Source organism: Oryzias latipes, chromosome 1, assembly GCF_053564925.1.
Source record: "Oryzias latipes strain Hd-rR chromosome 1, Olatipes_Hd-rR_3.1".
NCBI lineage: Eukaryota > Metazoa > Chordata > Actinopteri > Beloniformes > Adrianichthyidae > Oryzias > Oryzias latipes.
This window is the reverse complement of record NC_136237.1, coordinates 3,260,001-3,287,046: the sequence shown is the minus strand read 5'-3', so window position 1 is coordinate 3,287,046 and position 27,046 is coordinate 3,260,001. Positions and strand designations below refer to the sequence as shown.

General features: G+C 43.5%; 1 protein-coding gene and 1 long non-coding RNA gene across 3 annotated transcripts in view; one reads left to right on the top strand and one right to left on the bottom strand.

The window, feature by feature from the left end:
* Window positions 1-13,659: 13,659 nt before the first annotated feature.
* Window positions 13,660-16,644, bottom strand: LOC144993814 (uncharacterized). Its single transcript, XR_013657076.1, has 2 exons — window positions 13,932-16,644; window positions 13,660-13,848 (listed from the first exon to the last, which is right to left on the bottom strand). It is a non-coding gene; the product is annotated as an uncharacterized LOC144993814 (long non-coding RNA).
* A 5,136-nt stretch (window positions 16,645-21,780) lies between these two features.
* The window catches only part of zgc:195282 (cysteine-rich protein 1), a 5,616-nt gene continuing 350 nt past the window's right edge, over window positions 21,781-27,046 (top strand). Inside the window, exons 1-2 of one of the 2 annotated variants that reach the window (XM_023960906.2) lie at window positions 21,781-21,965; window positions 26,963-27,046. The exon at window positions 26,963-27,046 is cut by the window's right edge and continues 11 nt beyond it. In XM_023960906.2, the coding sequence (XP_023816674.1) occupies window positions 21,923-21,965; window positions 26,963-27,046 (127 nt within the window). In that variant the 5' untranslated portion in view covers window positions 21,781-21,922. Of the gene's footprint in view, window positions 21,966-23,228; window positions 23,538-26,962 lie in introns of those variants that run through there. The other variant, XM_078949481.1, reaches the window with a different exon arrangement.

The window sequence follows — 27,046 nt, the reverse complement described above, 5'->3', positions numbered from 1 at the left end:
CAGACCCGACCAGTAGATTTCAGAAAACACTCACCCGTTTAACAGTTCTCATTTTAAAAAAAATGGTGATCAGAAAAAAAGAGACAAAACACTACAAGCATTATTAACTCTTTTGAATGCATACTGTATATATGTATTTTTTTTTTAATTAAAAAAGTCCAAGGACCTAGTTGACTGATCGATTTCTCGGTAGTTGATTTGTAATGCCTGTTGAATCAGAAGCCGTGGATAGGCTTTAAATTATTTATTTACAAATGCCGAGCCCTCACGCTGCAGCTGTTTCCTCTGGAGTGCGCTTAAAAAATAAGTATACCCGGTGTTTGTTAAAGTTCCATGAAACTACTTTTAAGGAGGCGACTGTTTTGCAATCGCAAAACCTTTAATCAATCTTGAAAAATACTGGTTTAATCTGATTTTATTTATTTATTTTTTGCAAATAAGTTGTCAGCATATTTTGTCAGTTTTATGTTTCTGAAGGTGTGTGAGGAAAACTGCTGAAAGGAGAGTGTAGTGCTGATGGCGTTTGTGTGTGTGTGTGCGTGTGTGTGGGAGTGTGTAACTAGGTGGTTGTCAAGGATGTGAAGGAAAATGTGTGCTTTCCTGCACACACACACACACACACATCAATAGTACCGTTTCTCATGTTTTCATTCAGTCCGAGGCCATAAACTTCTACAATACACACTTGTACAGCCTACACACAAAAAACACACTAACACACACCCTCAGTCTGCTCACTACACTCCCTTTCCTTACTTTGATGATATGCAAATATCCCTCCCACCCTCTTTCCCCTTTCTCCTCCCTTCCTCTCTGCCACATGCACATCTCGCATGCACGCACGCGCGCACACTCATCACATGCATACAGCATTAGCCTGCATGTGATGAGTATGTGTGTGTGTGCGCACACACACACACAGTCATCACATGCAGGCTAAAGCTATGTGGCAGCGTCCACAGACAGGCGGGGAGGATCAATTCCTCACCCAGTGTGCTGCCGATATTCATAAGATAAGGCCGCAGAGGACAGCAGGGGAGGGATGGAGAGGTGGAGGAAGATGGGAGAAGCACAATGAGTGGGAGTGATGGAGGAGAGGGTCAGCAGCACGAAAAAAACAAAAAAAAAAGCCGTGAAATGAACAGGGATCCCCAATTGGGGAGGGGGGGGGGGTGATCGGGGTCAGAAAGTGAAGAGGGTGGGGAAGTCTCGTGGGGTGTGTATGGAGGGTGGAGGCAGGATGAGTAAGTGGGTTAGGGGGTGGCAGGAAGGGGGGGATGGGTGTACAGAGAGGTCTCTGGGGGGATGGGGCTGATGCTGTGTGTTTTGGATGGGGGGGGGGTTATTTTGCTGACGCGCTCGCTCATTGGCTCGTTCAAATGCTGGGGGAGGGGCAGCCGCCGCCGACGCTCTCACCAGCTGTAGGAAAGAGGAGAGAAACAAAGGCAGGCGGCGAGCTAAGACGGAGGGGGGCAGAGATGTGTTTTAAGGTTGATATTCGGATTAAATTAGATTATGCCTGAGTGGCGGACGGAATGGCGGGCAACGAGGATTTCTGATTTCTATAGAGAGGGCCCAAAAATAAGACGCAGGGACTCCCTCCCTCCCAAAGCTGACGTTTGCGTTTGATGGGAACGACTTAAAGTTGTGCGCTTCATCACTACGCATCACGTCCTCCATTTGTTTACCAATACATGTTTGGGAATTCTGGACCTTCATGGACGTGAACTTTGTGTACCTTTTTTGTTGTTGTAGTACCTTTTTACAACATGTGTTTGTGGATCACTGGCATGTTGTTGGTGATGCACAACATCAAAAAACAATCACATTTCCTTCTGTATTGTGTTCCTTAACCCTTTAGCTGACAACTAAAAGGTCCTATATCCTGCTTTCCTTGAGCCTTGTGCTATGTTGTGGGGTCAAAATGACCCTGCCCTTCTATTGACGTGTTATTCCTACCATGACAAAGGTGGATAAAAGTGGAGAGGATTTCACGTAATCCATGGTCATTACTGAAGATTAAAAATATTTGAAGAAAAAAGGTTCAGCGCACTGTGTGAAGCGGCTGGGATGAGGGTCAGCACCGCTAAATCTGAGGCCATGGTCCTTGACCGGAGAAAGGTAGTTTGCCATCTCTCGGTCGGTGGAGTGTCCTTGCCCCAGGTGGAGGAGTTTAAATACCTTGGGGTCTTGTTCACGAGTGAGGGAAGATTGGAGCGTGAGATTGACAGGCGGATCGGAGCAGCGTCCGTAGTTATGCGGTCGCTCTATCGGTCCGTCGTGGTGAAGAGAGAGCTGAGCCGAAAAGCAAAGCTCTCAATTTACTGGTAGATCTACGTTCCAGTACTCACCTATGGTCATGAGCTATGGGTCATGACCGAAAGAACGAGGTCCCGAATACAAGCGGCTATATCCCTTAGAGATAGGGTGAGAAGCTCGGTCACCCGCGGAGAGCTCGGAGTAGAACCGCTTCTCCTCCACATCGAAAGGAGCCAGTTGAGGTGGCTCGGGCATCTAGTTCGGATGCCTCCTGGACGCCTCCCTGGAGAGGTGTTCCGGGCATGTCCCACTGGGCGGAGGCCCCGGGGAAGACCCAGGACACGCTGGAGAGACTACGTCTCTCGGCTGGCCTGGGAACGTCTCGGGGTCCCCCCAGAGGAGCTGGAGGAAGTGGCTGGGGTGAGGGAAGTCTGGGCATCTCTGCTCAGTCTGCTGCCCCCGCGACCCGGTCCCGGATAAGCGGAGGAAGATGGATGGATGGATGGATGGTTCAGCGCACTGACTTGTGGGGTCCAGATGACCCCACTCCCAACGTTACAGTGCCTTGGATAACACAAGGGTTAACCTATATCCACATATATGGTAATATATTACCTTTGGCACACTAAAGAACCATTTTTTTCAATGAAACATTATTTATTTTTGGGAGTTCACTCTCCTACCCGGACATAAGACAAATTAATCTCTGAGGCTCCGCCTTGGTCTTCTTGAGAGTGGCCCCCATTTCATGACGTTGACCTGGAGTCGGCCTTGGCAGGGTGTCTCCGTTTCACCCACGAAAACAAACAACATCCGAACTTTTGCTAAGATGGATGTGCGTATTGTGCACAGAAAATGAGAGTGTTAACCCGATTGCCGATGGCTCTGGAGAGAAAGTGGGCGGGTCTGTTAGCCTGGGGACGGAGCTGGCAGCGGAGACTCTTCCTGGAAGGGGCAGTTCCGCACTTTGTGATGTCACAATGTGAGGACCCATTCGTTTTTATGGATTAGGAGAGACTGGTGCTCAGAGAGCAGATTTTTAGAAGAATGTATCAAAATACAGTTCTACATACATTAGAATACATCCAAATTCTTTTCTTACCTCTACGGCTTCTTTCTACCCTTACATTTGGCCCTCCAAGCAAAGAGTTATGCAAATATTTGGACAACCTTACCCCTCGATGACGTCATGCATAGTTGCTGGTGAGCTATGTTAGCCCATGGCTGCCCTTGGTCGGAAAATACATAACAGTATCGGATTTTATATCTTTAGGAAGTCCTGCAAAAACCAAAACTCATTACTTACATTTTGTAAACGTCTGTGCTTCAGAGCACACCCACAATGCCTTTCTCTGCACGGCACAGCACGATGCAGAACATCCTCCCAGGAAAAGGATATCCAGTCCGAAGTCACGAAGGCTTTCCATTACAAAAACAAGTTTGAACACCAATTTGGCTCCAAATGCCCCTTCAATTGGAGGGGTAAGGGTAGAATTCAAATGGAGCCCACACTCTTCCTGGAAAGGGCTGTTCCTCACTTTGTGATGTCACAGGATGAGAACCCTTTCGTCTTTTACAGACTGGGGGGGGGGGCTGGTGCTCAGAGAGCAGGTTTTTAGAGGAATACTCAAAAATGCATGACTGGAAATGGTTGAAGACTGATGGTAGTCGAAGGAATATCAATACTGGAGCTAAGCTCCGCTGTCGAAGATTTAAAGAACAACTGATAAAAACGGCCTTTTTGGTGTTTTTAACATGTTCTTGAAGCATTTTTCTGATGTTTGATGACATAAATAAAAAATGTAACCTCAAAATTGCATTTGTGAGCATTTCTTTATTCAAATTATTGCGAATGCAGAGCAAACAAAAAAAATACCATTTGAAAAAGATTGTATTTGTGATGCAGAAGATACGCTGGTGGGTCGAAAGGTATGTGCTCCGTTCCATTCTGATGAATCCACCTTCAGACAAATAGATCCATGTACGTCTTGGTTTTTCACTGTCCGAGCTGGAGTCTGGATCAAAACTGTACACGCTGGATTACTCCAATATTGCTCGCCATTTTTGTCCCACCCGTATTGTTAAGTTGGGGGTGTGAGGGGCTGTAGGCTAGCAGGAAAACAGGTAAACAGAGAGCTCTCAGCAACAGATAGCTGAAGGCGGGGCAGGGTCATTGGTCAACAGTGGTTCTGCCCACAACTCAGAGTTGAATTTCTAATAACCTATATTTCTGCCGCTCAGCAGAAACTATGTCCTAGAAAGCAATACAGGTTTTTTGATTTTGGCCAAAAATGGCATAATCATAATTTATTAATGAAAATATTAATGTGTTGGAGCCTCAGAGACCTTAAACTTTTTTTTTCATGGTACATAAAGATTTTGATGACGCACTCGTCCATCTAACAGATAAACAGACAATCACACCACTCAAGAGTCGCCCCTCATTTGCTCCCTGTCCATAACTATCTCTCACTCAAAAACACAGCTAAAGAACAACTGTATGGGTATCAATTTTTGGACTTGACCCACGTACATGAAGCTCTGTAAGTACAGAAAACCAAGGCTTGACTTCTCTGATCTCCGCTTTTAAGACAGGAGTCACATGTATTTACTACAGAATCCTGAGAAAAAGTGGATCCACATTAAAAACTCCCAAATGAAAAAGAAAAACAAACTTGAAATATTTCAGCTGAGTTAAAAGTCCCAAACCAGACGACGAGAAAAGACTCTTCTTTTAAATCATATTAAAAGCTGTACAAAATCATGGCGAAACAAATAATGAAACAGAGAAGACAACTTCACTGTTACTCTCTGACATGATCTGCGGCAGCTCACCTTAAGGTGGCTGTTATTGATCAGGCTAAAGTGTGACCAGTCTTAAGGCATCTGACTGTGCCAAACTCTGTGGTGGAACTAGACTTATCCCCTCAGAGACTCTGTAAACCCCGCTCAAACTCCATTTGGTGGTTTAGCCCCACTTTCACCCTGGATGCTGAGTGCAGAGCAGAGAAGCTGGCTCTCACTTTAAACAGTTTTTTTGGTGAGAACCAAATCCATCCCATAATTTCCCTGCCTCACTGCTCTGCAGTCATGTTTCTTGGTGATTTCAGACTGCACCGTTGTGAGAACATGAACTGGTTTGTATTTTCATAAACATCTTTTAGATGCAGACTGACACCGTAGTCAAGCTGGCTTTTGGGATTGCTGCTGCTGAAGCTGACTTACACATGTTTGAATATTTGAAAAACGAGTGTTATTAATGACGTAAAAGCAAGAAAAGTGTGACCCGTGAGAGCAGAGTTGATCATTTAAGTAAAGGATGACACATGTATATCATTTTCAGGTAGGGGGCAATGCTTTCCCTTTCTTTTTGTCATCTCTGTGGAGCTCTGAGGTATCTTCTCATTCTTATGTACACAGGCAAATCATTTACTTAAAATGCTGATTTATTTTTGTTATTCACTACTGTTCAATGCATTTGTTTTGTTCAAACAAGGTATTGCTCCAACTCCGGGCAAGACTTCTGGATGATGTCAGCGCGAGGAAAAGATGTTCACCAGTTCTTCTTCATCTCTGTTTTCATGTGTTTGTTCGATGATGTTCCAAATGTTTTCTGGAAGGTCTGGACTGCAGCGAGGTGGAGCGGCGGGAATTAAATTCACGTGTTTGTAACAGACACAGCATGTGGTTTAACGTGGTCTAGCCTTTTGACTGTGTATAGAGAACTGGACAGAGCACGTGTGACGTCACCCATAGAAAAGGCCTTACCGCTTGGAGCCAGTCGACAGTGATTGGTCTGAGTCGGTTTAAGTCACGTTTCTGGCAACTACTGTCGCCAATCATGAGAATGCTTGGTATCCACACTCCTTCCACTAAAAGCGGCTCGGGAGAATCTGTCAATCAAACGTTTAAGGTGGGGGCCAGTGGGCACCACATGCTTTTACTGAGGCATCTGATTGGTCAGTTTATAACTTGAATAACTTGCAATAAAGAAAAATCCTGAAGAAATTAGGATTTTGCAAGAAGGTTTTAAGAAAAAAAGTATCAGAGCAAGAATGGTTCTTCTGACCAATAGAAACAGCTGTTTATCCCTGGTGCTATCCTATGGGGTCAAGATGACCATTGACGTGTTCTTCCTACCAGGACAAAGGTGGATAAAGGTGGAGAGGACTTCATGTAATCCATGGACACCAGTGAAGATAACAAATTATTGAAGAAAAAAGTTCAGCGCACAGTCTAGTGGGTCTAGATGACCTCACTGCCAATGTCAAAGTGCCTAGGATAGCACAAGGTTTATTTCTCTAAAGGAGCCTATGGGATTTTGGCTTTTTGGAGCCAGCAGGTACTTCTTATTTGCGTCATGGTGTCCAATTCTCATATACAGTCACAGGGTCACAAATGCACACAAGGTCTGCCATGAAGAGGGTTGTTAAATCCAGAATCATCTGTTGTTCTCGAACCTGCAGTGGACGACATCAGGGCTGTTCATTCCTGGTCCTTGAGATCTACCACCCTGCCAGTTTTCCAGCTCTCCCTGCACTGCTTTCTGTTGATTACCTGGACCAGGTGGGCTCATTCAACCACAATGGACAGACATCTGATTGAGCTAATCAGCAGCTAGCAGAGCTGGATCAGGACATCTGGAAAACAGTCAGGGTGGTAGATCCCTGAGGACCAGGAATAAGCAGCCCTGGTGTACCTTCACACCATGACGTGCCAACTTCAAACTCCTATGATAGAAATTACACAGCATTAGATTCCAAAAGAATTCCAGGTTTTGAATAATTTTCCCACATTGTAGTTTTGACACAGTCCATTTCAAATGAACGCCACACCAAGACCCCCGACCAGTGGCAACCAGAGCCCCTCCAGACACCTTTGTGGGATAGCAGATCAAGGGAATCCACCCACCAGGCAACCCAACGTCAGCCACCCAGACCAGGGCCGGAAGGACTACCACAGGGGCCCCCAGCACCAGAAAGCAGGGAGGCACATGGGCATGGGCAGTGTAAACCCCAGCCTAGCAAAAGGATAGCTCTCCCAGGAGTTCGGAGCATCCCTGCATGCCAGCACTCAGGCACAAACTAGGGCTCCCCAAGGCATACAAATTTCCAGTTAACTCCTGCCTCCTAGCAGAAACTATGCCCTAGAAAACAACACAGGTTTTTTGGTTAAGGCTAAAAACGACACAATCATAATGAAAGGACCCCTGGGAACACTTTATGATCACAGCTGGACTTTTGGATCTTTTGATAGTTTACAATGATGTGCGTGTTCCTACAGATGTTTTATTTTTTAATTTTACATATTACCATTAGATGTAATCACTCATTAAAAATGCTTTACTTCCAGCTCCAACCAAATTAAGTCAATTCAGTCTACATTTTTTTCTGATACGGACGCTGATACGACTGTTGGAGCCACACATCATCATCAATCAGGGATTGGCAATTCCTATGGCAACCACTCTCGCCAATCAGGAGTGAGTTTGTTGAAAGTCCACACCCCTACAACTGAAAGCGGGCTCAAGAGGATCTGTCAATCAAACCTATCGAACATACAATGCCAGACCGCCTACTCTTATTGAGGCACATGATTGGTCAGTCCATAACTTGAATAACCTGCACTACAGAAACACTATTAAGAAAAAAATGAGGTTTATCAAGAACATGTTCTTTTAAGAAAAAGGTATCAGAGTAAGAATGATTATTGTGACCAACTGAGTAACAGCTGTTTGTGGCTTCTTGGAGCCAATGGGCACTTCCTGTTTGGAACGCAAAGGGGAGGAGTCACTCAGTCTAGTTCATATATTCAGTCAATGTGACTTTTTTTCTTAGGAACGTTGTTGCTGTCATTTTTGAAATATGTTGAAGATTTTAAATAAAACTGTCAAATATCAAACATTAACGTAACTCAAAAAAGCGTTTCTTAATTAAGTAAATTCTGCATGGATCGTTAAAAGATGAGTTATCTTTTCCTTTACAAAATGTGACGTGTTGTGGTGTTGGGCTGTATGTAAGTGTGAAAACAAAAATAATAAAAAAAAGAGTATAGATGATAAACACAGAAAAGAGAATCTGGTCCCCCGCACATGAAGGGAGGCAGATTGGGCGCCATGTGTTTATGGAGCCCAGCTGCACTCTGCCTGCTAAACCAGTCCTCTGGTTGTGACAGACAGCCCGTCAGGCGGGGGGTATTTCTGAGAAGGAGTTTGTTAGAATGACAAATGCTGTCGTCTGTGGGACGAAGATCCAATCAGATCAATGTCGACAGATATGCCAAAGTAGGTAATAAACACTGAATTGTGAATATTAAATGAATACGTAAGTGTATTTTCTGGTCCCATGTAAAGAATAAGAAAAAGAGAGAGAGCAGAGGGAGGATGAGGCCAGGCATTCTGTGGCTTAGCCAGACTGGAGCGGTGGGGCTTGGCTGCTCGTGGACCCTTGGCTTCTATATTAAAGAAAAGAGGAAGAAAAAAAAATCACAGTCAAAAAGTTTAAAAAAAAAAAAAAGCAACAAGCTATGCCAAGAATGCACAGGCAAGAAGCAACACATAAGGTTCTTTCCTTCTGACTGCCTTTCTGTTTCCCCAAGCAGTTGGGAACAATAAACTAGAACAATCAACAGCTTCAACATGCATGTTGAAGCAAGAAACAGTCCGAGCGCATGGAGGAACACACGGAGAGTAAAGCCTCTTTCTGATTGGGACAGTGCAAACCACCAGCACTGCAAAGCACATTCATAAAGACAAAGTCTGGAGATGTCCACAGCTGCCTTTCCATTGACTATGAAATCAAGCAAATTGGATTTGCAATAATAGAAACACAACAGTTTCGGGGGGAAAAAAGGTTTTTGCACTTGGAGGAGGTGGTTATAAAGGCGTATGGAAATTCACATATTTTGCAAACTGCAATAGAAACACTTTTTTTTTTAATGAAATAAGTCAAGTGACCACATGCAACCAGTTTTAGATAGCGATGGCGATGCACTTCTTGGTAGGAACTGGCGGCCTTGGGCGCTGCACAGCGGGCGCCAACAGAGGTCCCACAGCGTCACACAGCTCATCCGAAGTTGAGCGTGTCATGTGCTCCTCAGTAAAATCACCATTTCCCAAAGTGGCCTCATCCATAACCCCTCCCACGTGTAAGGAGCTCGCCGCTCCACGGCCTGAAGAAGACGCCAGTTCCCACATTTTCAGCAACCCTTTTGCTCTCAGGTTCAATTTTAGACTTTTACAGAATTTCTGTTGCATTTTGTGTTTTGGCTTGTTCAACCGGCATGTTTCGCAACACGACGAAGGCCCAAATCCTACTGTTCCTGCCTGCAGAGAATTCCAGGACGACGCTTTGACTCATGTTCATTTTGAACAAGTGCAACATTTCTCAGTGTCGCTTCATGCCAAACCATGAACTGATCTAATCTCTATTCAAGCTTTGCAGTTGGATTATGGTTTTGCCACAGGCCAAAGTAAACGTTGGCGTTTTTTGTGTGCACCAGACTGAAATAACACCACAATCAACGGGCGTAGGAGCCGTTTTGTTGTAGCTGTAGCTTACACGCCTTTAAACATTCTCTGAAGCACCATTCTGCATTCATGTATATAAAAACTGTCATAATGTAGTATAATGTAAACATATTATGTTAAAAGAAAGGAATAAAATCAGAGAATAACTCAAAGTACTTCTGTTTTTTTTAGGACAACTTTTTTTCAAAGTTGGGTCTCGATTGGGTCAATCCACAAAATCTCACATCTGTTCCTAAACTACCACGGTGGCCCGGAATTGCTTCACTGTTGGGCTAATTCAGGAATGTGGTAATTTTCTGAGGTTTCACAACACTTGAGGGTTTTGCAGATCATAGGTGCCATGACAGGAGGGATCAATGACTGCATGAGCAACGGGTTAGGAATCCCAAAAATGGTCTTTGCTTTCATTTGAAGACTTAGTCCGATGAAAATGGGGTTTTGAGGCACGTTCCTGTGTCATTTTTCTGATGATGGAGGACAAATCTAAAGATAATTAAGATCAAATTGCACTTCTGAGGAGTTCTTTATTTACATTTTTGTGAATCAGGACCAGACAGGAAAAAGAATGCAGTTGGACCAAAGATCTTACTACAGAAAAGGTCATGGCCACAAGCTCCCTGCTCCGCTCCATTCTGGTGCGGACAAAGAGATCCATGGATGTGTTTGTTTTCCACAGATGAGCTGGAATCTGGCTCAAAACTCTGGCTGGATGGCTATGATATTGGTCAGGTCAGGTTAGGGGTGTGAGGGGCTGTAAGCTAGCAGGAGAGAGTATAAACAGAGATCTTTAATCTGCCCGCAACTCAGAGAGAATATGACATTTTTTTTTATTTTTGGTTAAAAACAGCCTAATCATAATTAAAAGACCACTGAGAATGCTTTGGATCAAGAAATGACCCGAGTGGGTCTTAATAGTGAGCTTTTCTTTGTTCATATTTTTGGCGTAATCTTGTGAGTGGGCTGCACGGTGGGGTAGGGGTTAGCGCCTTCACCTCAGATTGGAAGGCCCTGGTTCAAGTCGCAGCTGGGTCCTTGCTGTGTGGCGTTTGCATGTTCTTCCTGTGCTCATGTGGGTTTTCTCTGGGCACTCTGGGTACCTCAAACAAACACACTGCAAGGTTTAATTGACTCTAAATCGTCCCTTAGGTGTGAGTGGTTGTGTGCTGCTGAGATGAACTGGCAACAGAAGCTGGGTGGGTTCCAGCAACCCCTTGACCCATAAATAAGCAGCTATAGAAAACTGACGACCAATACATCTTATTTCATACTAAACAAAAACTCAGATATTTTTTTTTGCTTGCCTTACTGCTTCTTTTTTTTTTAAATGGAAGTTTGTTTTGCAAATGTCCAAACTCTTCTTTGGTTTCAGAGGTTGACCCGTGAAAATCAGATTAAAATAGTATGAAAATTGATAATGAACTTGTGACCTTTACAGGGGATGAAAACACATTTGCTTGTAATCATGAGAAGGTTATTATAAAGGCTTTTAAGTTTTTTTTTTCATTGTCTGGATCAGGCTACTGGTTGCGTTTTATGAAAGACTCAATTTTTCAAGATGGTACACTGTATTTTGTTTTATAAAATGATGGCTCTCCAAAAGCCTGGTCTTAACATGGGCAGATAGGCAGGGCCACATCAACATGTTGAGGGTTCCCATAGCTATTTCTTAATTTTTTCCAAGTTCTCTTTAGATATAGCCTAAAAATGTCACAGCCCTGGAGATAGGAGGAGCATTTGAACCTTTCTGTGAAAAGAAAAGCTCACTTTTTAAATATAGTCCACCAGTATCAATTTAAAATCTTAGTAATACAGTTGATCAAATACTGTAATCCGTTTCTTTCCACCCACTGTTTTTATCTCCAACATTTCCTCAAGCTAAAAACCTTAAAAATATCCAAAACATTATGTTCATTATTGATTCTATTTTATTGTGAACTTCAAGGTTTTAGTTTAGAAAAAAATACTGTGTTCAAGAAGATTTAATATAAACTCTAATGGTTTTTCATTTGTTAGAGTATTTGGAAAAATAATATTAGCACAATAATTTGGAATGCGCTGGTTGTCATCTTTTATTCTTCGAGGATGCTTTTATTTTGACAGTTTAATCCTCTGTGTTTCCTCTGACAGTCCTCTTTGTAAAGCAAACGTGAAAGCTCAACTAAACTCTGTTGGGAATCAAACAATCAAACGGCAATCAAACAATTGTTTCCCGTTCCACTTCAGAACAAAAGTCTCAGTTTGCTAAAAGACTTTGGTTTGCTTAACTTGAGTTTGAATCCAGACAAACGTCTGAAAGAGGAAACATACCAAAGAGAGTTAGTCATACGCACGCTACGAATCAGCAGTAATAAAGAAAAACAAACAGTGGGTCTGACTGAGTGTGAATCATGAAAGACAAGTGTCCAGTGGGTGTGGTGAGGAGGTGGAGGCACTCACTAAATACAAGATGGTCAAAGGAATTTGAAGACCTGTCAGAAGTCAGAATTCAGTCTCCTCTTCTGGTCACCAGCGGGAACCATCTCCAGAGTTCTTGCCACACTTCCTGGATGCTGCACACCTGCCTCTCATTTACTTAATCCATTACAGTATTCTTAAGCACTGCACTGAGCTCAGTGCAAAGTATTGTTTGTGCCACTCTGTCTTCCTTACCGAGTGATATATCTGGACCTTCTGTCTCCTGCCCCTGACTCTGTTTGCCGCCGCTTGCCCTGACCCTCGCCTGGATTTTGACCATCCTGTCTCTTTGCTGATGAACTTATTGCCTGTTATTGACTCCTGCCTGCTTGACCCTGATTTAGCTTTGTGGACTGTTAGCTGAGCTAATAAACCTGCTGCATCTGGATCCAGCCGTCCGCCAGTTCTTGTGACAGGACCACTTGTGCTTCTTTTTCTTCTTTTAGAGTTTGTTTCATGCAATTTGTTTCCCTAATCAGCAGCTGTTGGAACTGCATGTTTTATTCTTAGGCTTTGGTCCTCATTGGTCCTCAATGGTCATTCACCCTTGTGAAAGTGCAGTGTATGAAGGCGAAAGTTGCCCAATGCACTGAATTGGTTCTTGTATTTGCACTTGAACCCTTCTCAGGCATGGAAGGGTCGACCTGCTTACCGAGGTGTGTAGCCCGTTTCAGACTCATGAGTTTGGCTAGATAATGAGGTTAATTTCTGACCAAAGGCTTCCACGTACAAGCAAAACATAGACAGGCAGGATTTATGCCGTAGTCACATGGATCCGGACGAGTGGTTGACTTGTACGGATGCTGCATGCTTTTGGATTGCCCAGGCTCTTGGAAAATTGTAGTAAGGAGCGGCTGCATCTTAAGGAGGGAAGGGGTGTCTTGCAATTTCCTTGAGGCTCGTGCTGCCACCTCAAGGGACGTCAAACTGGAACGTACCATTGTGGTAAGTGTTCTGAAATATTTGTGAGACTAACGTCACTTGTACGCACTTGTGATGGGTGATGCTGTTGTCCTCATGCTACACTCCAACTGTTAGTAATGTGCACGTACTGGCTCCTCACTGGTCACATGCTAATGCAAATGCACAGGGTGTGGAGGTAATACACAAGTGTCCCTAGTACAACCATTTAAACTGCACTCTGATTGCCTAATTCTTTATTTCTAACAGTAGCCATAGAGTGCACACTTATCACGTGAACAGCACTAACGGAATTCTTTGCAATCAGCAAGATTGTGGGGTTAAAAAAAACAATAACGCCCCTTCGCCTCACTACCGTCACCCTTACATTCTATACGTGTTCTCTGACACCTGTTGCTCAAAGCATGCTGGTAGGAAAAAATCTGCACGAACACTTGTCATGACTTGAAGGATTGACAGACCCAGACGCTGAAACCCAGAATGAGGACGAAGATAGGTGAAAGGTAAGTAATGAGTTTTATTTTCCTTCCAGGAAAGTTGGTGTGGCTTGGTGGGCAGCCGGAGAGGAAAGCGGCTTGTGGCGTGGCTGGAGTTAATAGCGCGGCTTGGCAAAGCTTGAGGTTTCCACCGGACTGCTGGAGGACTCGGACTGACATCCACACTGGGGACACTTGGAGGCTGGAATCCTGAGACAGAGAGAGGCAGGTTAAGCACGAAGCCAGACTTGAACAAGGAAACATGAACTAGACTTGAGACCAGGTAGAGTCACCATAGAGGGCAATGAACTGGCGATGGCTAATGGGTCTGGATCTCCTTAAGAGCAGAGCAGGTGATGAGGTGAATTGGTCCCAGCTGGTGGAGTCAGGAGCAGAGCACGAGAGGGAGGGGGAGGAGACTGACAGGCACCATAACAATTTTTGCTCTATGGGCTCACTGAGGGGTCTGCGACCTTGATATTTTGGGCGGGCCACCTTTGTGTTTCATACAAATTTGCCCATTTTTTGCCCCACAGCCCATATCCACCCGTAGGGACAGTTGTAACTAACAACGTCTCAATCCACTCTTCATAACAGTAACTAAGGCTTTAATGAATAGGGCACTACGACACCCCTTGTCCACAACAGTTTACTTTCTCTTTCATTAGGAAGTGTGTAAGCTTACCTGAGCTTTGGGGTGTACTAAATCTGCCTGTAAACGGGGATCTAGTCTGTTCAGACCCAGTTCAGACGAGCAGACCAAAGAGAGGAAGTGGCACAAGGGCTGCATTACACGTAGGTATATTTAAGCCTTGTGGGTTGGACCTCCAACCAATGCGTTGGACCTATGGAAAAATGCAGCAGACTAGCTAGGGCGGAGCTACTGTTGATTGGCTGAAGGTCGTTTGAAAGCTCCAAAAAAGTGGCTGTATTCCTCTTCGTCGCCCGCAATCTTCTCTCAAACAACATTAAATGCTTTGTATCTACAAAGAACCAAAAGCCAAGCAGAAGAAAAAAGAATTGCTAGATGACCTCCATTGTTGTTGTTGTTAGCTTCACCCCGCATGCGCCGTGACGTTCCATTTTCACCTGAATATCCTGGACCATTCTAGACCGGACTGGACCGGACCGTCCTGCTCAGTAGAAACAAGGCTTTACAGAAGAAATGGGAAAAGAGGAAAACAAGAAAATATATCTTATTTCTAAATGTGGTGTTGTTAGGAGGGGCAGGTGTTTACCCATGCAGGTAGATAGAGATTTGCAGAAATAGCCAGTTTTCCTCTTCAGTTGTTATTTTCTGTGATGAGGAATGGTAACAACACAAGAAACTGACGTTCTCCCCCCAAAAATTGTGCTTTAACCCCTGCAAACTGACCCCAACTGGGTCAATGTTTAACCTATAGGAAGTTAAGCTGCAATAGAGAATACAAAAATACATAAACAACTTTAAAATTGGTTAAGACTTGGAAATCAAAAAAAAGCTGATGATCCCATAATGCAATCTGAGTGACCCAGCCACTCTGCTACTGATGATGAAGTAGTGGCTGCCCTGCTGTCATCATATCACTAGAGGGATGAGGGGATTTATGAGCTTTGCAGATTAATGGTGAAAAACAAAGAATTATTCTTCCCAACTTTTCCATTTGTCAATACCCTGAAAGGAGGATTATAGCCTTTCGGATCATCCCAGTCCAGTAAAACCATTGCGGAGGGAAAGACACACCCTGAAAAGAATTCACTAAACACCACCAGGGCCAGCACCCCAAAATAACATCTTACTGCTCAATCTAAGCCTGAAGAAACTCACTCTGTACTTTGCGAGAAAGGAAGAACTATTCCAATAGATTTAGCTGCTGTGACACAAGGACAAAGTCCCTTTCTAACCGACTCCTTCACCAAATACCTCAGAGAAAATGTCTGTGTGCTGTTTTGGTTCTCTTCCCCTATCAAGTGTTTGAAGTGCGGCTTGATTCTCCTCGCCATGTGTCTTGTACTGTGAGGCTGACTGAGTGAGTATGCAGCTGAGGCACAGCCCTAATGCCGTGTCATATTCTGGGCTTTGAGGAGAAAGGAGGATGCCAAGAGCTGAAATGTGATGACTGGTTTCTGTGTGAGAGCGAGCGAGGGGGAAAAAAAACACAGAAACCTTCCAACGGCTTGTTTTTGCTCCGCCAGAGCACGTTCATGTGTGCGCACATGTGATCGCCAGCGCACTTTACAGTATGTGTGGGAAGAAGGAATCTTTCCAGACGTTTTCTTTCTCGAGCCTCTTCCTGTGTTCCACAATCCCCTTTCCTCCCAACCCTACGGCAGCCCATCCCACCCCACATCCAGTTCCCAAAGCCGGCGCCGCACCAGCGAGAGGAGTCAGTGTTTCTCTTCGTCTCCGCGCGTTCAGCCTGTTTCCAACACTTTCCCCAACGTTACCATAAATCCCACACTTCGGCGGACTCGTTTTCCCACATTCTCCCCGTCCAGTGTGTGTTGGTGTTTCCCATGTGACTTGGCAGACGTGAGCTGTGCACGAGTGCGTGCCAGTGCGGTAATGTGTCTGTTGAGAGCTTGGCAGTTTTCTTAACATGGCCTTACCAAAGGATCCACCGGGAGATGTGGTTTTGACGCCCCCTCCTCTCCAGCCTCCTCTTTCCTTTCACTCTCCATTTTACAAACGACATTGTGTGTTTCTACCCGTTTTTCCTCCCCCCCCCCTCTCATCTGGATCAATCAACCAGACCCGTGGAAAACTGCTTCCTTTGATTTGGACCACAATGAAAACACGGCTGTTTGAGTCTAAATTCATATCAAACGTACATTTTGATTTGGGTTGCATGTCCACACACGGTGCTTTCCGATGGAAGGACTTGATAACCATGCGGCGCAGAAGGCCGGTAAGATGAAATAACTACTTGGTATTCCATTCCTCTGCATAGCACAACACAGAGAAGGGATGCTGGCAAATATGCAAATGAGGGGTGGCGTCACAGTCCTCAGAAGTTCATCAAATCTTTGTGATAATTAAAGGGTTCACACGATTTTTCACGTGTGTTCTATTTAACATTTCCAATTAAATGTTGACAAGAAATATTCCAAATGAAGTGTATCTTTTTAACCTTTGTGCTATCTTGTGGGGTCCAGATGGAGGCACGTTCACATTGGGAGTGGGGTCATCTGGACCCCACAAGATAGCAAAAGGGTTCATGAAAGGTAAAAAAATGTTGGAAAAAGTCCAGCCAGATCCTCTGTTTTAAACTGAAGCCATTGTGAGTCTATCCTGAATTATTTATCGTACGACTATCCCTCTGAAGAGCTCAGCGACTTCAGGTCATCAGCTGTGCGACCCTTTTACCACAATGCGTCTAGGAGAAGCAGCAAATGATTTTTGGAGCATGAAAGTCTGTAAGGCTCTGTTGATTCCCTACAGGGTAAGTTTGAAACTGCACAAGCACACTATCTACTGTCATCTAGTGGTTGTAGCTCTGTTCACACCACCAAAGAAACATATTTTTTTTTGCAGAAAATGCACAGGAATAGCAGAGTTCACAAACAGATAATCGGCTTAGGCTTCCTCAATACCACTGGGTTCGGAGAGCATATATAACACCAGCCCAAATGAACCGGTATCTGGGATATTACTGTCTTTTACTGGGTCTTTTTTGGGAGGAGGTTGGAAAAGCAATGGAGGCGATTGTTTCAAAGACTGTTCCTGGTGATCCTGCTGTGTTTTGTTTTGGGTGTATGTCTCTAAAAGGCACACGTTTACTAAAAGCGAACAAATTATGATTGACATGTGTTTTGTTTTTGTTTTTTTCCAAGCAGAAAGAACCACTTGTAGGCCCAAGTCAGCAGACTGGGTGAAACAGATGCTCGTAGTTTATCCATTGTAAAGGATTGCATGGATTAAGAAAGGAAAGTTGGAATTGTTCAAAGACATGTGGGGTCCTAAGTCTTAATTTGGAGAACTGATCTGTTAAAGACTCACTAAAAATACTCTGTAAACCTTCTTTTATTTAACAAAAAAAAAAGCATTTGTATTGGGAATTTCCAGACTTGTAGTGGTTAATGGTGTATACTTATATAGTGCTTTCTATCCTCTTTCAAAGGCCCAAAATGCTTAACAGTCACACACATATTGATGGTGGCTCCTTCCACCAAAGTTAAGGTGGGGTTCAGTGTCTTGCCCAAGCAGGGAATCAAACCTGCAATCTTCTGATCATGGGTCAACCGCCCTACCGCTGCACCACAGCCACCCATGACTGGTTGATCTGTTTTGTTCTTGTTCTTATTTTTTTTTTTTTTTTTTGCTTTTCTTTTGACGTACAAATTGGGTCTAAAGCTTGTAATTATGTTTGATAATGTACCAAAAATGTAAAAAAAAACAAAAAAAACAATATTACAAAAAAGAAATGCACAGGAATAAATTTGAAAGAAATGTTTTCTGAAATGTAAAGATTTCATACAACTACAATCCTTACGAGGCACATTTAAGATTGGAAACAGAGCAATCGTTGCTTGTCGTCACGAGTGAAGACGGAGAGCATGGAAGTTGCTCTTATACTTTTGAGGCAAATCTGTTTTTCTATTGTTACTTTTGATATATTCAACCAAATGTCTCAAAAGTTTATGCAGATCTATAATTTAAAAAACATAAATTAAAAATGTCTTAAATTCAGAAATAGTGGTTTTGGTAAATGTCTTATTGTGTTATGTTGTTGGGTTGATAAACAGTCTATTAAGATTCGGCTTCCTAATAGGGGGAAAGAACAAATGAAATTTTTCTCTTCAATCTGCCCTTCTCCAACCATGCTTTGCAGTGCAATTTGTGTAGCTTTGGAAGTTGTGTATGCACATTGTGTGGTGTTGTGTACTCTCAAATACTAAACTACAAAGCCAGAATTCTCTAACGTCTGCGTGTTCACCATCACCCAGCTTTACTTCCTTTTTGGAGGTTTGCACCCAAGACATTATTGATGGTCTACTCAGTTTTAAATGTACAGATCTTCATTTGCATTTCTTGTTTTCTCAGATAAATGCATTTTATATGTAGACGTTTAAGCCTGTTAACAAAGATTAAAATAGGCAAAACCTCACATGTTGGTGGTGTACATGGAGATATAAGGCTGTCTAGTCTTCTGTCAATTGTTTTTTACTAAAAACAAAAGAGAAAGAAAGAAAGAAAAGAAAAAATATGCATTCCATTAAAATAAAGGCAATGTTCCAATAATGGTTTGATAAAATTGTCTGTCAAGTTCATCACAGACATTTATTCAAATTGGTGGAAGTAGTTTATTCAGGCAACAAAAACAAAACAAATGAAGAAAAAAACAACTAAAGAAGGCAAAATGTGCATCTATACATAGATAAATCAAAGTTTGTTGCAATGGTAAGTCATGAATTGATTAGAAAATAAAAAATAAAGTAAAAGAAGATGAAGACCTATACACAATGTCCCTGAGGAGTTTGACTTTTCAAGAAATGTAAAAATGTCAACAAAAAATTATATTAAATAAAATTCTTTCCAGAAAATTGCTGCCAAACGAAAAATGACGGGTCATTTAAAATCCTCTAACTTGCATCGTGAAAAGTGAAATAAGACACTGAAGAACTTTAGTAAAGACAATTTGTGATTGTGTGGATCAAATAAATAACTTTACATTTATGTGGATACACAACCTTCAGTTCAGCTTCAGGTCAAAGGAGCAAAAGTCAGACCAAAAAGGGACCGCCTCCATAGAGCTCCTTCAGGAGAGCACATACATGTGAGGGTCTTCCATAGGGTCTCTGCACCGGACACATGCGTCCCGACGGCTGCAGCCCAACAATCAAGACCCCACCCCAGCTTTTATCCAATTGTCTTCACCTTTTTAGAGAGAACTCTTAAAACTGGCTGTTGGTTTGGAGAAAAAAATTTTAATTTTATTTTTATTTCACAGGCTGTCGGAAAAAATATCAGCTTGAGACGTTTTTGAGGGGCAATCATGATCGAACTCTTTTATTGTCTTTGTTTTTGATGCAAATTTTAACACACAAAACTGAAAACGAGTGGGTCCTCACATTGTGATGTCACAAAGTGAGGAACCGCCCCTTCCAGGAAGAGTCTGTGTTGCCAGCCCCGCCCCCAGGCTAACACACGTTCTCCGTGGAGCTAGCGGTGATCGACCAAACGCTTTCCTTTTGTCTGAACAATAAGCCAATCCATCTTTGCAAAAGTTCGGAGGATGTTTGTATTTGTGGGAGAAACGCAGACACGATGCCGGCTCTGGCTTGACGCCATTAAAAATGGGCTGCACCTACAAGGATAGAAAGGCGGAGCCTCAGATTCATCTCACTTTTGGGTAGGAAAATGAACTGCGAAAACAACTCATATTTCCTTTTTTAAATATCATTCTTTAGTGTGCCAAAGGTAATATATTATCAAATACATTGGTGTAGTTCACTTATTAAAAAAGGGATGATATACTGTAGGTCCTTCAAGCAGAATTAAAGTCATTAAACTCCCACTCCGGTCATCAGTATTTTCCCAGTGGTCTTTAGATCACCATCATGCCAGTTTGAGCCAAAATCAAAAATACTCAGACGAGGAAAACAAAGACCTACGTGGATGTGTGCAAGTGGATGCATCAGAACGGAGCCGGGCAGAGAGCCTTTGTGGCCCACCCGGCGGATGTTCGATCACACATTTGAACATGTAGTTGTAGAGTTAGATAAGTTAATTCCTCTCTAAGAGTTCTGGTACATCGCCTGTCCGTCCTGGGGGAGGATCCCTCCTTCATGTGGACATCCCTGAGGTTTCTTCTTTTTCAGGAGTCTGGTTTTTATTTTAGGAGTTTTCCCCAACTGCAAAGGAGGGTCTAAGGGGAGGGACGCTCCGTTTAGTTTAGTCTGTTTAGTTTAGTTTAGCCGTTACCTGTTGAATTTTTTTTTTTGTTACACAATTTCCGGTATGAAGCCCATTGAGACGACTATTGTTGTAAATATTGGGCTATAGAAATAACATTGAATTGAATTGAATTGAATTAGAATGCGCTTAATGTTCTATCGCCTCCATCCTCCATCATGTTTTTTTACTGGTGTGTGTCTTTAAACTCAACATCTCGTTATAACATTGTTCTGGAAACTCCGTCAACCTTGCTTTTTTTATTTTTTTTTACGGCTAATCTTTCACTCACTTTCAATCTTTAAACACATCTCCTTCATGCGTGAACCTTTCTGGTCGTTCAAGGAGCGTCGCCCTCCGGAAAGAACGACACCGACCTGCTTCAGTTCCCAGTGGCTGGATGCACCTGGGAATCTTCTGGGAATCTTCTGATGAAAGCTGGGCTCAAGTCACACACACTGCAGTCATCTCGTGTTAACATTTACTCAAGCAAAGCATGGCGAGCGTTTCCCTGACTGCTCATGCCCAGTTGCAGTTCGGCCCGTCTGTCAGCGACGGGGTCGAACCCCATTTGCCCGTCTGCTCTGTGAAGTTCATCGCAGTTCGCCCTCTTTGTCCCGGCTCAAATGGGGCTGGCTACTGTCTCCAGCCTTGTTGTCTCTTTCACCCCCCTGCCCCTCTCAGCCCCTCCCCAGGTCTTCTTCCATTTCCCGTCCCTTGGGGGGGGGGTCTGCCACCCACCCACCCCCCCATCTGTCCCTCCGCCAACCCGGCCCCCGGCCTGCCTCTCCCTCTGCTCGTGAAGGCGGCCCCCTCGCTGTGATGTCATGCACAGCCTTTGTGAGCATGTGTGCGTCTGTGTGAGTCAGGCGGCGTTTGTGTGTGACAGTATGTGACACGGAGAAAGAGGGAGGGAAGACAAGAAAAGCAAAAGTGTTAGGTTTCCCTTTTCAATTCAGAGGCTCAACTCCTTGGTTTTTCATCTAGGAAAGAGGGTGAAAAGAGCAGGAAAGGGGAGAAGATGGCCGGGAATCGGAGCCGCTGACAGCTGCTTTTTGTCCCTTCTCTCCCCACTTCTTTCTTTTCTTCTCTCATCAAAGCTGAACTCATCATCTGTCCGGAGATTTACACAGATCAAGGTTAAAAAAAAAAGAAAAAAAAGAAATGTGTGATGTTGCCGCCACCTGGCCTGTTTTTGCCCTGATGACGGTATTTACGTCAAAAAAAGGGACTCACTTCCTCTGACATCTGGCTCGCCACATCCTGGTTAGACTTCAGAAAATGCTGAGATGTTTTTCAACCGTTCTCCTGTCTCAGAACGTCTCTTCCCTCAACCTTAGCTTAAGCGCGCGCACACACACACACACACACACACACACACTTTCACTGTCTGATAAATAATTGCATACCATGGTGGGCTACTGTCCAACTTGCGGGAAGCCTGTCTACTTTGGTGAGTCTCCCCTGTTTAAATTTTTACACCGTCTGTCCGTCCGGTTGGGTTTACTTGCAAACGCGTTGAGTTCTTGCCTGATTAGGAAATTGTCGTTTCACGACTTGAGTCATCACGTTGAAACAATTCTTATCATGATTGTCAAACGCTAGGTCTTTGATTGTGCGTGCTACGTGCACAAACTTGGAAATAAAAAATTCCATTTTGAGCACAAATTAGAATTTTAATTAATGTTCATGTTAAAAAGGAATAAATCCATCTGTGCTTTTGAGTTTCTGCTTCTCTTTGAGGCACACACACACACACACACCCACACACGCACACACACACACACTCACACAAAGGCACTCGTATCCATGATAACAACAGGATGTGGGTCTGGCAAGCTGAGCTTTGCATGCTGCCTTCTCAGCTTCCCTGAGAAGCTACAGGGCAACTGCTGTGCCTCCATTTTCATATTCTAAAACCACACTGCACAACTACAGCCGCAGCGGCAGCTTTGTCCTGTTCTTAAACTGTGAGGCATCTCAGCATCAGATGCCCGGAGAAGTTCAAATCCTCCGAAGCAGGCCGGCCTACTTACCCAACCGCACGCTCACCGTCCTCTCTTTGTGCCACCAAAGGCAAGACTCTGGTTACTCTGTCAAAAACCAGAACCACGTCTTTTAAAAATTGCCCAAAAGTTTGGTGTTTGTAAACTTCAGAATAGAGAATCTTTCCATTCGTTTTCTCTATTTTTATATAAAATATGAATGAAATCACTTTATTTGCAACAGATTAGGAAGTCTCAGACTAACATGTCTCTTTTCATCAGTGTTTACTTTTTTTTTTTTTTTAAGAAAAGGAAAGCGAAATCTACAGCAGTGGCTTCCCCAGGATTTAGGAGGGTGGGGTCTTCTTTGTGAGCAACGACCTCTAAAAAAGACAAAAGTTCTGCCAGTTTGCTGCTCCGGAGCAGACTCTATGGATGGTTTTAGAGGGGATTGTTGCTTTTCACCATTCCGGAAAGAGTTATCAAATCATTTTTAATGATCCGAGTTCTTGACGTTTGTGTCAGCAAAGGACTGAAGACAGACATTTAGTTGGGGGACGGCTGTCCAGAGAGCCTCTACTGTCTTTTTCACTTTTAGGCAGAAAGGTTCTAGAGGTTGTTTGGAGGTTTGGCTCCAAACAAATCCTCCAGTTCAGCAAAATATCCTCCCATTCAATGTCCTTCTTGATTGTAGATTGTTTAGGCTTGTTGTGCAGTTGCAGGAAGGCGACACCTTGATGCCATTGGTTGCCCATGGGCTGCTGTTTGTGTGAGACCATCTGTCTGCCTCCTAAAGCCCGGCTGAAACTGGGTCACCCCCTGAGACTACAATCAGAAGCACGGCAGCAAATCTACCCGGAATTATTAAAAAAGAAAAGATCAAGGTTCTGGGATGGACCTGACGAAGTCCACAACCAACTGTTACGGTTGGATCACTCATTCGTTCATCTTCGAACCCTGTTTTATCCCTTTCGGGGTCACGGGGCTGCCGGAGGATATCCCAGACACTCATGGACGAAGGCAGGAGACACCCTGGACAGGTAGCCCGTCTGTCGCAGCGGTTGGACCATGTGGCCTGTAAATTGAATGGACGAAACTTGTTGTCATATGACCCAATGGTCCATAGTGGCATTATTTGAAGACCACTTTCCAGCTCCATGGTCATCACATTTTGACTGGATAGAGCAACTGGCTGTAAAAGAGAACTGGACTGAGTGGCCCTTCTCCCTGGCGTTCCAAACAGGAAGTACCTGCTGGCTCCAAGAAACCAAAATCCTGTAGACCTCCACATAGAGAAATAAACAGCTGTTACTCAGTCATTCTTGCACTGATAATTTTTAAGAATGTTTTTAATAATCTTCAACTTTCTTGTAGTGAAATTTATTCTTTAAAAACGGACCAATCATGTACGATCTCATGTCAACGGTTGAAGCCTTTGGTGTAGCCCACTTTCAAATGGTAGGGGTGTGGCCTTCCAACATCGTTACAGATTGGTAGGGGTGGTTGATAATAATAATGATAATAATAATAATAAAAATACATTTTATTTAGAAAGAAATGCACTTTACATTTTGAAAAAAAACTCAAAGTGCTACATTATAAAGCAGCAATTTTAACAGTTTACAAATAAGAAGGAAAAAGACACCAAAAGGCATTAGTAAAAAGGAATGTCTTTAAGGCTTTTTGTAAAGGTGTCAAGGCTTTGTGGGGCTCTGAGGGATTCTAGGAGGTTGTTCCAGAGTCGAGTAGCAGCGGCCTGAAAGGCTCTGTCTCCCATTGTGGTCAGCCTGGTCCTTGGTTGGTGAAAGTTGGAGTGGAATTTGAGCGTTGGTAGGTGAGGAGACAGAGTTTGTAATGAATTCTGGAACGGATGTGCAACCTGTGAGGGGGCTGAAGAACAGGAGTGATGTGGTCATGATGGCGTCTCCTCATCAAGACCCTGGCAGCGCAGTTTTGGATGTGCTGAAGCTTTTTCGGGCTCCTGCCAGGATTCCCAACAAGGAGAGCATTGCAGTAGTCGAGTCTGAAGGAGAGATGGGATGGATCAGTTTTGATACAGTCATGTTGACTCATCACTCCTTACTGACATCATCTGGCTCTAAAATAGAAGCGTCCGTATCCCTAATTTGAATTAATTTTATTGAAGCAAGACGTAAGCCATTTCCTATGGGTGATTACACACTAACTCGGTCCAGTTCTCTTGTACAATCAATGGATCCATCATCAAATCACTTTCTTCCCAACAAATTTAAGATGCAAATGCCCGTTTGCTGTTTAAGACTTCACACTGAGGCTTTTAAATGTCAATCAAAGGTTCACACCCTCATTTTTGAGCGATGTCAGTCTTGAATAAAAAAGAAAGTTATCCCATTCAAAGAAGCTAACCCTCATTTTGAATATACTAGAAAACAAAGTCCACCTTTTGAGATAAAAAAAGCTAAGGCTAAAGTAATTATTTACCTGCAAAGCTGCATGATTTGTGTTTAAATGAGAGGAAACGATGAAGGATATTATAATAATCCGCGAGGTGGTCATATGTTGAAGTGTGTCTGCACTTAAGGTTTTGTTAAAAGCTGTGTCACTCAACCACTACGTACAAGAATATACGTGTAAAAGGTGAGAAAAGTTGTGGTCTTTACACAGATGTATCATGAACCACAGAAGTACGAATAAAACAACGCAAAGAACACGTAAATCAACATGAACCATGCGTGATAATTGCGCTGTTGCGGAAACCCTCAACTGACATCTGTGCACATCGACGAATGCAGGAAACAATTATAAATGACGTCCATCCAGCATGTATCACGACGGAACCAAAATTTCACACGTGAAGAAAACATGCACAATGTGCGCCATGGCCTTAAGGTCATAGCAGCTTCATGGAGACGATGAAGGTTTCGCTCCTCCAGGGAAACCTCATCCTCAGCACACCTACAGAATTGCCCTACAAAAGAACCCTGATGATGTTAATCATTGGTTTCTATTCCTGAATAAGTCTTTTAGGGATAAGAAGATGGAGGTTAAGGTTTGTTTGTACCGTGTTCTTAAATTGTTTTTTCTCAGACAAGGGCTTGTTTTTGTCAAACGTCCCTTACCTGTTTCGGTGGAATACCTTCTGTCTTCATCAGAGTCGTCATCAGGTGGTGGTGATGTGACGTCTTTAAAAACAGATGATCGTGACTGAGGCGGAGTCACCTGTCAGACTTTGACAAGTGACCCCGCCCCTTGATGTCCATGTCCTGAACACCATGGACGATACAGGACAAATTAAATTCACACATGAAAAGGAAAAAGACAACTCAATCAACTTCCTGGACATAAACATCACGCACGCTGAAAACAGGGACGTAAAAATAAAAGTATACAGGAAACCAACTCACATAGACCAATATTTCTTATGGACATCGGAACATCCTACCACTCACAAAATATCCGTCGTAAGAACCTTATTTGATTGTGCAGAACTGGTAACGGACGGGTAGGACAAAAAGGAAGAGAAGAAACACATACAAAATGCACTAACCTGGTGTCAGTATCCTCAATGGGCCATAAGATAGGGACAAAAACAGGTGGAGCAGAGGAAATATAAGGAAACAGAGAAGAAAAAACTGACAAAGAAATCAGAAAACAAAGGAATGGTCACATTGCCGTACATCAGAGGAATAACAGAATGCATCCAAAGGGCCATGAAAAAACATTACAGTACATCAGCATCCCAGTTAAACCGTATAAAAAACTCAGCCAACTACTGGTTCACCCAAAACGCAATATCGAGCAAAATAGGAAATGCAGTGTCATTTATGAAATACCACGTCACACCTGCAATAAAACATACATCCGATAAACAGGAGGCACCTTCATCACAAGAAAAACAGAACATCAAAAAGAATGTGAAAAGGAAACAAACAAAATACTAACAAGAGCCAGACGAGAACAGGCAGTTCAAGAAAACATGAAATCAGCCATAACGGACCCCTGCAAACAAGAAAACCACATCATGGACTGGGAAAAGGCCAAAGTCCTCCGCACTGAAGACAACGGACACCGCAGATGGACCCTGGAGGCAATGGAGATAAGAAAGCGAGCCCACACTTCCATGAACCGGGATGAGGGGGCCTTCCTGCTCTCTCATACCTGGAGCGAACTTCCTCCAGCAAAAAACTGACATCAAGGGGCGGAGTCACTTGTCAAAGTCTGACATGTGACTCCGCCTCAGTCACAATCATCTGTTTTTAAAGACGTCACATCACCACCACCTGATGACGACTCTGATGAAGACAGAACGTATTCCGCCGAAACATGTAAGGTACGTTTGACAAAAACAAACCATGTCTGAGAAAAATATTTTAAGATCACAGTTTAAACTTGTAGACACCATGAACTTAATTGAATTATAAGTTTTTTTTTTGGGGGGGGGGGGTCCAGCCTCTTCGCTTACAGCTCCCATGTGTCTTCGGTGCAGGTGAGAAGAAACGGTCGCTGGGCAGGGACTACCACCCTCTGTGCCTGAAGTGTTTCAGGTGCAAGAGGCAGCTCACGGCCGGAC